The 15690-nt window shown below is 37.4% G+C and overlaps 2 protein-coding genes across 9 annotated transcripts; one reads left to right on the forward strand and one right to left on the reverse strand.

The window, feature by feature from the left end:
- Positions 1-6854, reverse strand: LOC103977038 (pentatricopeptide repeat-containing protein At4g02750-like). 8 transcript variants are annotated; one of them, XR_010484985.1, is made up of 5 exons: positions 6569-6854; positions 6217-6329; positions 3109-5018; positions 2368-2473; positions 452-814 (listed from the first exon to the last, which is right to left on the reverse strand). XR_010484985.1 is itself a non-coding variant. In XM_065098175.1 (4 exons), the coding sequence occupies exons 2-4, from the start codon at positions 6283-6285 to the stop codon at positions 2431-2433; spliced, it is 2022 nt and encodes a 673-aa protein (XP_064954247.1). In that variant the 5' UTR covers positions 6286-6329; positions 6569-6854; the 3' UTR covers positions 425-2430. The 8 variants fall into 8 exon arrangements, 5 of the variants coding, with proteins under 5 accessions (XP_064954247.1, XP_009390711.2, XP_064954248.1 ...); XR_010484987.1 differs by having other exon boundaries at positions 800-814; positions 4838-5015; XR_010484986.1 differs by having other exon boundaries at positions 1-2473; positions 4838-5015.
- Positions 6855-8670: 1816 nt separating this feature from the next.
- LOC103977037 (exportin-2) lies at positions 8671-15588 on the forward strand. Its single transcript, XM_009392433.3, has 2 exons — positions 8671-11664; positions 15182-15588. The coding sequence occupies exon 1, from the start codon at positions 8725-8727 to the stop codon at positions 11662-11664; it is 2940 nt and encodes a 979-aa protein (XP_009390708.2). The 5' UTR covers positions 8671-8724; the 3' UTR covers positions 15182-15588.
- The last annotated feature ends 102 nt before the right edge of the window (positions 15589-15690 follow it).

A 15690-nucleotide genomic window follows, 5' to 3' on the forward strand; every position in this document is an offset into this window, starting at 1 on the left:
TATGTAAGAAAAATAATTCAATTAGGTCACGAGCAAGTCACCTGCGAAAGAGAGACCTTCAAAGGAATCCCGTGTACGGCCGTGGACAATATCGTGCCGTTATACTACGATCTCGGCATATAGTTTGTAACGTTCTAATTTTACTATTGGTTAGCGAGCCACGGTTTTCATCCCGGCTCACGGTGCTATCGTGCCGGTTTATTTTGATTTCCGTAATAAGACATGTAGTTACCTCCAAAGGTATCTTCTTTTTCATCAGTTGCCTGCAAAAATAATATACATTTACGATGGATTTTAACTATGTTGAGGTAAAATAAAATTTATAATTTTAAGTATTCGACCAAAAATTATTTAATTTTAGGGACAATTACACACGCATCCTTTTCTTGGAAATAAAAACATATGTATCCCTATAAAATCAATTATTTTAGTATTTATTCCTTGAAATTCTAAGTTACCATATACATCCGTCCAAATACAAAAACTTATATATATTGATGTCATTAGATTTTACTAGTCATCAATGGAGCCATTTGACACCTTTGGAAAATAGAAGCATATCATGAAATGTTTATTAATCACAAGACGTCTTCTCAGCATAATCATTTGATTTGGCCTTATCGTGACATGAAGCAGCAGTAATCTACAGGATAAGCCATCAGTAACAAACCATCTGATGTAAACTGAAAGGTCAATATGAAACAGTCAAACTAATTTTGTTCCTTGTGGATATAATACAGCGCAAACAAGCACTTGTTGATCTGGAAGCATTTGGATGGAAAATAGACATGTTGCATGTCCCATATAATTTAACCTAAAACACCCAAAAAAAACCTGACAGACATCACAATCTGAAACCTAAACCATTGATCAAGTAGAAAATGTGAAAACTTAAATTCTTTGCATCCAAAGAAAAGAAAAGGGCTTGCACAAGTAGTGAAGAAAATTACATTATATGTCATATAAATCGACAGCCTAAACCTTAAACATGGATAGACACAAGAAAAAAGGAGGAACAACTTGAATAATTGTAAAGCTTAAGTTGAATCAAAAGAGTGCAACAGACCTTCAAAAGAGTTCATTTTTTTAGAATCACTAGAATAACTGAGTAGGAGATTTGACTAAAATTTAGAGTTTGGCTTGTATATAAGTTACATATGCCAAATCATGCTCATCAGTGTTTGAGTTCTCCATTATTGATATCAACCAGGAAGTTCTAAGGACCTGCGCTACTGTGTGAGTGATAGACAAACAAAAAAAAAAGGGATCCATAGTTCGATTAAAGTGTGACTCATGTCTGCATACAAATATATCTTCATGAATTCACCACAGTTCATTCAGCATCATTTCATTTCTTGCTAATGTCAATCCAGCTTATTATACTTGCATCAAAAACTTCTATTATGAACATTCCACATTATATACGTGCTATTGTGGATACTAAACCCATATACAATGTTTAACTAATTATTCTTGCCTGACATTTTGGTTCAATAAATATCATTATCAGCAATGAAAAGTAGAGACATGCTATATATCTATCAGAGGAACTACACACTGATAAAAAATAATCCATAAAAGTATGTGAAAAAACATCTTAAATATGACTGATGATTGCATGAGTGCCAGGTGTAAATAATTCTCACCAATTCCCATTTTTCTAGTACTGTTCCATAGTGAACGACTAATTAGCTTTGTGAATGTTTGGCTACAAGATCAGAAATATCATCCATGATTTGCTTACTTGGAAAATGTCTATTACTATTAGATCTGAGATTCTAATCCGTCCAGACTTCTAAGCCCAAACTATTCATGGGTATGTTCCAATTAATGTAATTTAGAGACTTTTCAAGAGGAACTGAACTAGGAGGAGCAGTATGTACAAATTTCATGAATAAATAAATGTACATATACAAGTTCCAGGGATTATGTCTGTACTAACAGATAACAGAAAGCTAAACTGTAGGTGTGAGTAAAAGCAACAAACATGTCCAGGCATATCAAAAATGTTTTCTCATGCTTCATATCAGGTGCATAAATACTTGTGATCACTAAATATTTTGAAAACGTAGGCAGTACAAATTTAGGCTCAAGAACTTCAGTTGTTCATGAAGCAATTTATTAATAATACTTATATTCTAAAACGTTATAAAGGAACTTCATCATTTGGTATACTGGACTAGAATCCGTGATAGAAGAGCAGCACTAATTCTTACGTCAAAGAATTAAAAGAATATAACTGATGGTCATTGTCAATCTACAGAACCTGACTATCAAAATGCAGGAAAGATGTCAATATATCAGACTAGAAGAGCTTTGACAAACAAGATCAGCAGCAAGGAAAGAACCAATCAAATTAAGAAGTACCCATTTGCAGAAATCAGATCAGATTATATAGCCTATGGAATGACACTTTGGTACAAAGTTTGTCTAAAAGCTGTACCACCTCCTTGGAAACCACACTCTGTAGAGACTGAAAACAAAAATAAGAGTTAAGAATCAAACTGATGAAACAATGAGCCCTACATGGAAAAAAGATGACAAATTACATATTTAATATGAAAAAAATACATGGTGCAACATGTAGGTATTCGGCACTGGAAATTAAATAAACAAAATCTCATACCTTTCTTGTTGGGTGCAACCTTAGTTTATTTATTTATTAAGATAATTAATGAAAAAATATAAATGCAGAAGAAAGGTTTGTATATGATTTTTATTGATTTAGAAAAAACTAATAATAAAATATCATGATGGTTTAAATAATATGAATGATGATATAGTCATTACTCATTAGTACAAGAATAAGAGGTCTAATGTGTTCCTTGTTAGTATATGATTATATCAGGGAGACAGGGATCAGCATTAAATCCTAATCTTTAGGCCAATCTGATGACCCACTAGAACAAAGAATGTACTTCAACCTATTGTCACCCTCAATCTACTACAATGACCGTTTACACCTCAATCATTTCTGGTAAATAGACAGCCTTCTGTGTTGATGGTAAAAGAACAAATAAGAAACTGCTCCAATATTTCAAACAAAAGCATATCTACAGCTCAATGTCAAACAATGAGCATCTCACATCTGCCAAATAACCTTCTAACCTCAATGCTTGAGTCATGTTGTCGAGTAAAAGGTATATCTCTTTGATTTGTGGGTGTGAATTGTGTCCCACAGTAAACTCATGGAGGAATCCATGAATTTCAATACAGCTACAACCAATGGTCTTAGACACTCCCTTTTTCTTCATAGTTTTCCATAGTTCCTTGGCAGATTCATGTTGATCTCTGAACACGTATATGTTAGACAATAGCACATAAGAGCTACTATCACGAGGAACCAACTCGATAAGTTGTCTTGCTGCAAATTCAGCGATTTCAATATTTCCGTGATTCCTAGAAGCACCAAGAAGGGCTCTCCAAATAATGTCATTAGCACTTACTGGCATGTTGTTCACCAGTGCAATTGCTTCCTCTAGATGGCCTGCACGGCTTAGAAGATCTACCATACAGCCATAATGCTGGATCTTGGGGCTTATTCCATATTTTAAGCTCATATACTTAAAATACCACTGACCCTCATAAACTAAGCCAGCATGACTGCAGGCGCTTAAAAGACCAATGAAAGTTATATCATCTGGTCCAATCATCGATTGTTCCATGTCTTGAAATAAGGAGATTGCTAGACTACCATGGCCATGCACTGCTGACCCTGATATTATTGAATTCCAATGATCCCTATCCTTTCGAGGGACGTCATCAAAGATGCTCAGAGCGATATCAACATAACCACACTTGGAATACATGTCTATGAGAGCAACACCAACAACACCGTCCAGAGGGACGTTATACCTATCAATATATGCATGAACCCATCTACCTTGGAGGAAAAAACCTAAGTCAGCAATAGCAGAAAGAACAATAGCTAAAGTAGAGCAATCAGGCTTTTCTCCTAGCATATTCATTTTGGTAAATAGTTCAATGGCTTCTTTGGATTCTCCATTATCCTTGTAGCCAGCAATCATTGTATTCCATGAGACCACATCCCTACATGGCATGGTCTCAAACAGCTTTCTCGATACTGTGATTCTTCCAAGTCTAGCATTCCCATCAATCATGATATTCCAAGAGACAACATCCTTCACAGGCATATTATCAAATATTTCACATGCAAGTCCCAATTCTCCTCGCTTCATATAGGCATCCAGCATGATGTTAAATGAAGTTACATTTCTATTAGGCATCAGATCAAATAACTTATGTGCCAATATGATATTACCACATCTAACATATCCATCGATCAAACAATTCCAATTGATTGAATTCTTATAGGGCAACTTTTCAAACCAATTATGGGCAATAGTGATTTGACCACATTTTGCATACCCATTAAGCATAATTCCCCAGGTCACTTCGTCCTTGATAGGAGATTCATCAAACAGTTTCCTTGCAGCTCTCATATCTCTGCACTTAGCATATCCATCAATGATGGAATTCCATGAGACAATATCTCTCATGGGCATCTCATCAAACAGCCTTCTTGCTGATTCTATCTGACCATTTTTTGTGAACCCATGGATCATTATATTCCAGGAGAATAAATCACGTTCTGGCATCTGAACAAACAACTCAAATGCACTAATAATGCTTCCATGTTTGACAAAAGCATCGATAATCATGTTCCAACTGATCAAATTCTTGTAGAGCATTGCACCAAATGAAGCATGTGCAGAATCAATCTTTTGGCAGCTGGCGTACATGAATATCAAAGAGCCCTGCACAAACAAGTCGAAGTTATGAGGACTCTTTAAAATATGACAGTGGATTTGTTCACCTTCTCTGAGTGCCGCAGCACTCGCACAGGCTTTAAGTATAAACGGGAACGTGAATTTGTCAGGAGAAACATTTCTCTGCAGCATCCGACGGAAAAAATATATGGCTTCCCATGGTTTGTGACCTTGCACATAGCTTCTAATGATGGTGTTCCAGAAAAAAGGATGAGAATCATCAACCTGCTTCAATAAAATATAAAATGTAGAGAAGTCTGAAATCTCTTTAAAGTAACAAAAAAGTTACCTCTAAAAAACATAAAAGAAAATGAAGATTTTCATATCTGTTCTTTCACAGAGAAATGAGAAAATGAGCACAATGTTGCAGGAAAAGTTAGAAACTTTATCGTCACATAATTCCAAGTCACTTGAACCGATGAATATTCATGGGAAGGCAGGTGAATAAAACAAAAACTAGCAAAGAAATTAGCATGGCATGAAAAAGTTCAGGTCTACATAAAAGGTTTTAAACTTGGATTACAGTATATCAGAACAAGCTGCCAAAAATAAGTTCCAGCTTGAAGTGGTTATATATAAAAATGCTCAAGATCCAACAGAAATGTTTAAACACAGTACCGATGTCAGCATACGAACACAAAACTGGGATGCTGCACACATCAATGAACTTAAAAAAGCACTAAAATAATCAATTTTATGTATTCAACTCTGTGTCATCTATCGACAAAAAAGAAAGAGTGTGAAGAACTAAAACCATACAAAGCAATGCCTGTGGAATGTTGTTAAAATGACATGGAATAGATCATGCTTTACCAATAGCAAAACTAACTAGTCAAAAATAAAGCAGAAATCAGGTGGATACATGTGAGAGAGAAAGAGGCCTAATCATCAACATTTGGTCTAAGCAGACACAACCTTATTAAGCTCCTATGTTAGTGACAATTTGCTTATATATCATAGGTAATACTTCTTATATAAGCAATCCATGATGACATGCATATGGTAGATCGCCAACTGAGAGGGTTTCAGATAAGCAGATCCTTTATTTCCTAGCAAGGACCTCATAGTTTTTGCAACTTGATAGGCTGACAACTTATTTTTTCCGTAATATTAACAACAGTTACAATAGCAACCACTAAATTTGCCATGGCCTCTAAAAACTTTCGAATTAACAGAATGGAGGTTTTCGTTAGTAACATGTGAGTCCCTATGCAACAATCATCTTTGCCACCAGATATCAATAGCTTCAGTTTTACCATGAGAATAAGATATTTTTGGCATATGCCGTTGTATGATGATATGATCCTTACCGTAAACAACGCAAGTTTCAAAAAGAGGTTCAGGTTATAAAGACCATACCAAAACGCACACGTTGATGTACACAAGAAGTTGAATGACTTCAAAGGCCACTTAAATTTAGACAAACCTTTATGATGGCACGATGCTTCAAGACTTTGCTTTTGGACAGAAGCTTTTCCATTGGAATTTGTTGCATCCTCCTGTTTTCGGTCCTCAGCGTTGAAAATTTTTATCATTATTCTACAGTAAGAGAAAAATACAATCAAAACATACAAAATTGAGATACGGTGAGCGTCCATTGATTTTAACAAAGTTAGTTGGATGAAGGCATAAGTCAAATCAAGGTCACAGACATCAAATAAAGCTAATAGAATAAAACACATAAGGCAACCCAAGACGAACACTTGAGTTCCATGTATAGCATATGAAAGTTGCAGACTTCTACATTTACACGGGGCATAAAGTTCAAAAGCATTTACCAGATTCTAAAACATTCTTGCACTGTGGTCACGGTCTGCAGAGATTTCTGATGTAGTCTTTCGGTTCGAGTCCAGTTTTCTAGCTGGAGAGAAAGCGAAAGAGGGAGGGGAGAGAAGGAGAGGGCGCCAGCGATTTCCGGCCCCACGGAGGGAGGAGGAAGAGGAGAGAACAGGGGAGAAGCGGGACGGAAAGAGAAGAGCCAGAAGAGAGTGAGGGAGAGAGGGGAGAGCGGCGACGACCGTTCCCGACGGAGCGGTGGAGAACGCTTCTCTTCCGAGCCCTTATGTTTTTTTATTACATATACGGGTCCTTTTTACTATTTATCATCTTTTTTTACTATTCATAATTCCTTTAAAAGATAATAATAATATTTTCTTATTTATAATCATGTTTATTTTTCTCCTCACAACTCGCGTCTGTGCAGCTTATCTTTCTCAGCCGCCGGCACGATTTATTGGATAATTTATAATAAAATATAATATAATATATTTCAAATTAATACAACTGATATAATATCTTCTGAACTATTATAAAATATCTCTAATCTTAAAAATATTAAATTATCATTAGTTCAATTTCATGTATGACTTAATCAACTTCCACTAATCCAACTCAATTTTTTACAAAACTACTAAGATATGATTCTAGGATAATTAGTATTTTTTAATGATATTATGATAACTAATTATTAAATTTTAAGTTTGTAAACTAATATTATAATTGAGTATAACTTATTTATTTTTCATATGTAACTTGATAAATTCTATTAGTTCAATTCAAACTTTTAGGATATGATTCTAAGATGATTAATATTATTTTTTTAAAAAAATTATGATAATTAAATATCAATATTAAAAATTTTTAATATGCTAATGATCGAATGTATCATCGGATAAATATCATATTGAACAAATAATTCGAACTATGCTCCAATTCACTTAAGAAACATATTATTGGAATGATATTTTAATATACTTTCAAGTAAAATAAGTTTCATACAAATTGTATTTCTAACCGAAAGTTATAAATAATTTGGTGACTAAATATTAGAATAAATCTCTATTTTGTAGAATTTATATGGTCAGCTTCAATAGAAAACTAGGTAGGGTTTGGACTCTAAATCTTTCGGTTCATATATCAAAAAATAAAACTACAAATCTAGTTTGCAACGAAATAAATTTTATAAAAATTAAAGTTTCTAACGTAGATTTATAAGCAGTTGAGTATCAAAAGATCAGAAGTTATGATTCTTGTTAGGATAGGATGAACTGAAACATAAGTTTAGATAGACAAACATATTTTAAATTCTTCAAACAAGCTATTAAAAGAAAGGTTTATGAATTTATATTAGATCAAATAAGTTTTAATTTTGAATATGATGGGATTCTAATGTCATTTAAGTAAAAATCTAAATATATTTTTATACAAGTGAAAAAAATGAATAGAGGGCGCCATTTTCGGTAAAATGCCTAAGATAAATGTGACATTTAGAATTTTCAGCCAATCGTACTGAAAGGAGTATTCATGCCTTAATGACAAAGGCATGACATTGGATCTTTGTTGTAGTCAGTGGTGAAGTGGAATTTTGATTTCAATTTTTTATTATCAATAATCAAAGTTTTTATCAGCAACTTAATCTTGCATTTCTTTTTTAGCGTCATATAAATCATCAGTCAAACCCTCGGATTCTCTTGGGGGCGATTAAATTAAATTAAGTTGGAGTTTTTATTATATTACTTAACAGCTAGTGGGTTCAATGGGCATGCAATTGTGGTAATAATGGTGGTGGTTAATTGAAGGGATTTACAAATGGAGATTCTAAATTTTGAAGCAATGTAGTAAAACTACAAAGTCGAAATTTTATTTCCCAAGTTGGATAGATATATAAAAAGATTATTTTCCATTTTATATTAAAAACATTATTTTTGTTCCAAATTAATAATGAATTAACTATTAATAGCAGATAATATATATATATATATGTTAAACTTAAATTAATAATAATAATAATAATAATAATAATAATAATAATTTACAGGTAATTTTCTAAGTAGCTGCTACCAGCCTTTCTGCTTTCAAGCAGGGATGTCTCGGATTTGATCTTTAAATTACCGTCGGTGCCTGGAATCCCCCTCCCACCCCCATCTGTCTACCAATGGACATCAGTCCCGAAACCCTAGCGTCGTGGTTCCTCCAATCCCTCTCGCCGGAACCCCATCCGCGCCGCGCGGCCGAGGCCTCCCTCGCCGCGGCCGCTGATCGCCCCGGCTTCGCCCTAGCTTTGCTCCAACTCGTCGCCGCCCCCGCCGTCGATGATCAGATCCGCCTCGCCGCCGCCGTCCACTTCAAGAACCACCTCCGCTCCCACTGGGCCCCCTCCACAGCCGTAGCCGCCGAGGAGGCCCCCTCCTCCGCCCCTTCTCCACCCCCTATCCCCGCGCCCGAGAAGGAGCAGATCAAATCCCTCCTCGTCTCCCTCATGCTCGCCGCCCCGCCCCGCGTCCAGCCCCAGCTCTCGGAGGCCCTCGCCGTCGTCAGTGCCCACGACTTCCCACAGTCCTGGCCCTCTCTCCTCCCCGAGCTCGTTGCTTCCCTCCGCAACGCAGCGGCGGCCAACGACTACCGCGCCGTCAATGGCCTCCTCGGTGCCGCCGCTTCCCTCTTTGCCAAGTTCCGCATTTCTTTTGACAACAACGCCCTTCGCCTCGACCTCAAGTACTGCCTCGACGGCTTCGCTGCCCCCCTCCTCGAGGTCTTTCTCAAGACCTCCCGGTTCATCGCCGCTAATGTTGCTGGCCCTCCTGAGACCCTCCGCCCGCTCTTCGAATCGCAGCGCCTCTGCTGCGAGATCTTCCACTCCCTCAACTCCATCGAGCTACCGGAGTTCTTCGAGGAACACATGCGCGAGTGGATGACCGAGTTCCTGGCATACCTCGGCACTGCCTACTCGCCTGCTGTGGAATCCGAGGGTACTTTGGACGCTCTCAGGGCCTCTGTGTGTGAGAATCTCCAGCTCTACATGGAGAAAAACGAGGAGGAGTTCAAGGATTACCTCAATGACTTTGCCTCTACCGTGTGGAAACTGCTGATGACTCCAGGTTCTTCGCCATCCCGTGATCAGCTCACTGTCACGGCCATCAAGTTCCTGACGACGGTCAGCACCAGCGTCCACCACTCGCTCTTCAGTAGCCCTGAGGTGCTCCAGAGAATATGCTCGAGCATCGTGTTTCCTAACATCCGGCTTCGTGACGAGGATGAGGAGCTGTTTGAGATAAATTACATCGAGTATATTAGGAGGGATATTGAGGGCAGTGATATCGACACTAGGAGGAGGATTGCATGTGAACTCTTAAAAGGAATCGCGTTGAATTACAAGGAACAGGTTACTGCATTGGTGTCATTGCAGATACAGGAGATGCTGAAGGTCTATGCAGCCAACCCGGGCGAGAACTGGAAGGAGAAGGACAGTGCAATATATCTTGTGGTTGCACTTTCTCCAAAGGCAGGCAGCAGTAGTGGGTACCTTGTGGATGTGGAGAGCTTCTTCACGTCAGTCATTGTTCCTGAGCTGCAGGAGCAGGATGTGAATTCTGCCCCAATGCTGAAAGCAGGTGCACTGAAGTTCTTTACAGTTTTTCGAGACCAAATTCCTAAGCAAGCAGTTATGACTCTGCTACCCCATTTGGCAAGGTTCCTAATGTCTGAATCAAATGTGGTCCATTCATATGCGGCAAACTGTATCGAGAAGCTGTTGCTGGTGAAGGATAGGATAACAGTGGTTGGGTCAAATGTGGTCACTTTGACTCCTCGATATGGTTCCTTGGACATCAATCCTTTCCTGCCGCAGCTGATGACCAATCTCTTCAATGCATTACAGTTCTCTGAGTCACAGGAGAATCCATATATCATGAAGTGCATCATGAGAGTTCTTGGTGTTGGCAACGTCAATAGTGAGGTTGCTGCACATTGCATCAGTCGCCTGGCATTTGTGCTTTCAGAGATATGCAAGAACCCGAGGAACCCAACCTTCAACCACTACCTGTTTGAGTCAATTGCTGCACTGATTGGCAGGTCATGCGAGAACGACCAGGCACTCATCCCAGTGTTTGAGGCAAGCCTGTTCCCAGTCCTTCAGAAAATTTTAGTCAATGATGTGACTGAGTTCTGGCCATATGCCTTCCAAATATTTGCTCAGCTTGTTGAGATGAGTAAGCCACCTCTTTCTAATAGTTATATGCTTCTATTCCATGTTCTTCTCTCACCAGAATCTTGGAAGAGGCAAGGAAATGTCCCTGCATTGGTTCGGTTGTTGCAGGCATACCTGCAGAAGGTTCCCAATGAGCTCAAGAATGAGGGGAGATTGCATCAGGTCATACAGATTTCTATGAGTCTTCTTCCTGCTTCTAAAACGGAAGAACTGGGATTTTATGTGCTGAATACTGTGGTGGAGAATCTCAGCTTTGACATTGTAGGACCTTACTTCAGAGATATATGGAGTACTATTTTCACTCGTCTGCAGAGTAGGCGTGCAGTGAAGTTTGTAAATTCTCTTGTAATATTCATGTCATTGATTTTGATCAAGCACGGTCCAAGTATTCTAGTGGATTCTGTAGATGCCCTCCAGAAGGGTTTATTCATGCAGATCCTTCAGCCATTTTGGATTCCAAATCTGAAGCTGATTTCAGGAGCCATTGAGATGAAGCTGGCCTCGGTGGCTGCCACGAGGCTTATTTGTGAGTCCCTAGTCCTTCTAGATCCCTCATCCAGTGAGTTATGGGGGAAGATGCTTGATAGTATCATCACCTTGCTGGCTCAACCAAATGAATACAAAGGGGAACAAGAAAACAATGAACCAGATATTCATGAAACATTGGGTTATACCGCAGCCTTCGCTCGTCTTCATTATGGGGGAAAGAAGGAAGAAGACCCTCTAAAAGAGATAAGGGATCCAAAGGAGTTTTTGGTGACATCATTGTCTAGACTTTCGGCAAGATCTCCTGGTAGGTACAGAATGGTGATTGAGAAGTGTGTGGATCCGGCTAATCAAGCTGCACTACTCCAGCTCTGTACCACTTTCAATTGTGCAATTGTCTAGGTAAGAAAATTCATTAACTTCTTCAAGTTATCCTGAATTTATTTGCAACGTTATGGCCTTTTTCTTTCATCAATGGATCTCGTAGTCATGCAATGGGGAAACTATTGACCGATGCTGCATTGTTAAACTATTAGAAGTTTTCTGCATTATTGTTCCATGTGCTGATATCATGAGTTTAAGTTGCTTATCTACTACTGGTTAATCAACAGCATATTCTTTTTGGTAATCAAATACACAATTTTTTGACAATATTAGCAATCAACAATGATGTTATGCTGCCATATTTATTCTCACTTCAGCTTGTCAGTCTTTCATCTAGCTTGGTCAAACACCCATGTTAAGGTTGACAGGCTTTTGAGGGGCCTTCCACCTGGAAAGGCCTGGTCTTGATCCCTTGTGCCATGTGTCCTGGTGGGTATCACCTTTTTTTGATGATGCAAGTTACCAACTTCTATTTCTCCAAGAGATGGGAATTTGCATGCAGAAGAGGTAGACTAATGTGGTAAGATGGGGTGTGACACTGATCAGAACACTGGAGGGCTTCTCTTGGACACTAGCTTGTGTAACACAACAACAAGCTCGGTTATATGGTTGGATTGTGTGAAATAAACATGACTAGAACTATAAAAGGCAAGCATGTGGAGATTGCAAGAATTACACTACTCTCTCAGTAATGTACATCCAAATTGCCTCATTATAACACAAGTGAATCTTTTTAAAATTCAATTAAGTTGATTTGATGCACATGTTCTTGGTTTTTTATTTGAGATGAAGCATGAGTCAAATTTTGATTGATGAAAACATAAAAAAAATTGAGAGGTTTAAATTAAAGGTTTTTTGCCGGCGCATTTCTTTATAAGCTGCATGTCTGAACACTTTCTTGGGTCTCATAGTTTGCCTGCCTTAAACGGCTTGCAGTAGCAACTTGTGTGGCATAGGTTAAGCCAAAGTGATCATAGCTGGACTGGAGGTTACATTTTCATCATCTCATGTTTTCTTTTAGATTTTTTTGATCTAAGTGATAATGTAAGTTTTGGTGGCATAGGAACCTAGTCAAATGACAGATTGAAACAGGATGTTTACCACATAATATAGCTAGGCATGGCAGTGTTATAGTAAACTTCGAAATAGTTGTAGAACTGGAAAAACATATGTTTTCATGACATAATGGAACTTAGATTCCTTTGATTCAATCCATTATGGTTAGTAGCTTTTTGTTTAGATGAACTGGGTAGTAACTTTAAATGTATGCATGGCTTTTGGGCCCAAACAGGAGCTTTAAATGTATATGGAACTTTTGTTTTGTCGCAGTATATGTGCTGGATGTGTGGGTTACTGTTAGTTGTATGGGTTTTTGAAGGTGGTATCTTTATAGTGTTTGGTTCAAATCACTTTGTTTCCTTGATAGTATGTGATCCTTTAATCGGGGCAGTAGCCAGTCTGAATAGGAGAAACGAAAGAGAAAAGATATAATTTAATACTAAACTATGATGAATCTTGTTTGATAATGGAATTAACCAATATCAATACAGTCTTTACTCTAGGGGAGAAACGTTTTTTCTTTTTGGAAATCTCGGAATTGTACAAAATCTAATCCAACTCTCAACATGATTATTAATGGCATAAGGTCTTCCAACCTTGTTTATATAATACAGGAGGACTCAAATATAGAATAAAACTTTAATTATGACTCTAAACTCAATCTATAATAGAAACTAAATATATAGATAAAAATACATTAAAACATAATACAAAATAGAAATCCAACTTAAATGCACTTATTCAGTGCTCATGTAGGGCAGTTTAGGGCCCAAATAAGTTGCGCCATCCCCGTATCAAATGAGGCCTTGGGATTCAGATCCTAGGAACGTGTGGTGATGTTGATGATGGAATTTTGAGGTTGATTGGCTGAGTTCCTGTGATCAAGTATGGAAGTTCTATGAAATCCATGTTAAATATGGTCTTAATTTAATCAAAGGTCTGTTCTGAATAAAAGTTTATCTATCCTTAGTTCAGCTAATGAACAAGGAGTAGGATTTCTAAAGGTATATCAAGATGACAGCAGATTATCTGCAGTTTTATTGGGAAATTTAATGAAATAAGCTGTTGATCTGCTGCTTTGTTGGAAAACAGCTGAGAAAAATGCATCAACTCAATTTCCATAATAAAGAGATCTGTAGAAGACATACAGATCATAACTGGACCTTTTTTCAACCTACTAGGACTCCCAGACCTTATAGGACTCAGACTAACCTAAGTGAGTACTTCGAGTTTTAAGTTCTAATGGACAAATAATGTCGTGAAATTCTATGGAAGTGTAAGAAAACAGTAGTCAATAAAAAGTAAATTTGGTGGCCATATTTCTTATTAGTCTTATGTAAGAAAACTACATTTCACTTTTTTGCCATTGAAGTTTAATGTTTTCCTTTTTGTCCAAAGAGATTTTAGTATATGGCTTTTAATAATTATATAAGAAAGCTAATGTTCTGCTCTCATGGAATCCTAGTGGTGATGATGCAGATCAGTTTTATTTGTTATGTTTTAGAATTTATTTTTTTTGCAAATTCTTTATGCGTCAAAACTTTATCGATATAGTAAACCATCTACATACGTGGGATATGCACCTACATTATAAATGTATGCGGGTATATTGGCAGGTGCATGAACTGTTACTTAAGCTATGAGTGCAACATAAGACAGATGTTTGAAGGGATCAAAATGGCTGTGTGTTTTAAAAGCTCTACATAAATGAAAGATTTATATAGAGAAGGTGGGTGGCTTTTGCTAATGTTGATCTTTTGCTAATGTGAGATCTTGAGTGAGTAAATATATATAACCTTATGCCTGCAATTCAAAACTCTTTAAATGACTCAAACATTGGTCATTCAGGAAATGGAGTAAAATTTTCGTGGTGCAAAGGCTAATCCTCTTAGATTATGATATTGATTACAAATAAAAGAAAAATGTATATGTAGTATCAACAACAATCATAGGCCTGGAGTTTCCAACTTTTTGGAGTCAGTTACATGGGTCTTTTCTTACTAATGAGGTCTATTGAGGAAAATCCAGTGCGATCAAGTATTTTGTTATTTCTCTTAATGATAAACCATTTCTTGTTTAGACCTATAGGTGTTGTAGGACACACCATGACCTTGCATCAATTCCATATGCGATCTAACCCCATAGTGAGGCCAGTTAAGATTTATGTTCTTATAAGACATCACAAAGTTTTATGCTAGCTTGTGAATCGCCTGAGACAATTTCTCCTTTTCCAGAGCTTGAGATTGTTGGTGAAGTAATTTTAACAAAGAGTTGTCATTTATGGTATTATAACATGATTTCTTGTTAGTGTAACCCATTGAGGATAAAAAAAACATCTGGTAAAAGAAATGCCTGGTGAATGCAGGTTCTGGCACAGATATGGCTATATGCAGGCCCCATCCATAATGTTGTCACTTGTATGTTTATCAATAGTTATTTCTCCTGCTAATTTCTTTTTTTCTTTTCAATTTTCCAGGAATTGAAGAAATTGCAGGCAGGGAAACGAGTCTAAATTTCTGTCATGGGATATTGCACAAATAAGCATTTGTGAAGCCGGTGGTATCGGTATCGATCAAGGAGATTGCTGAGTTTTGGTGGATCAGGGTGCATCTTTGGGTTTTGATTACTGATGTTGCCTGAGAAAAGTTAATTGTTTGTTGGAAAGCTTGTTTATGTCTTGAACTAGTGAAAACGGTGTCTAATTGAGATGATGATGCATGGTTTTCCTCTCTAGGGGTTTTGGCAGTGTTCTTCTGAGTAAACACCTATGGGCTTTATACTGGTTAAATATGGGCAAAGATTGTTGCTGGTGTTGGTGATACCAGTAAATTTTGTTTTTCCTGCTATTTTCATTTATCAAGAGAGAGCATAAATTTCTAGGCAGCTCTTCAATGTTCTCATTCTCTTGGAACTCCTACCTTCGTGAATATGTGCTTAATCTTGTTTAATCTTTGCAGGATGGACGGTTGGACCAGAGCCAAATTC

This window comes from Musa acuminata, chromosome BXJ2-3 (assembly GCF_036884655.1).
Source record: "Musa acuminata AAA Group cultivar baxijiao chromosome BXJ2-3, Cavendish_Baxijiao_AAA, whole genome shotgun sequence".
Taxonomy (NCBI): domain Eukaryota; kingdom Viridiplantae; phylum Streptophyta; class Magnoliopsida; order Zingiberales; family Musaceae; genus Musa; species Musa acuminata.

Bases quoted from the DNA above. Each gene is read 5' to 3' on its own strand.
- LOC103977037 (XM_009392433.3), top strand. From the start codon at position 8,725: ATGGACATCAGTCCCGAAACCCTAGCGTCGTGGTTCCTCCAATCCCTC.
- LOC103977038 (XM_065098174.1), bottom strand. From the start codon at position 6,285: ATGCAACAAATTCCAATGGAAAAGCTTCTGTCCAAAAGCAAAGTCTTG. The intron at 5,019-6,216 runs GTTTGTCTAAAT...ATTTTATTGAAG, and splicing joins AGCATCGTGCCATCATAAAG to CAGGTTGATGATTCTCATCC.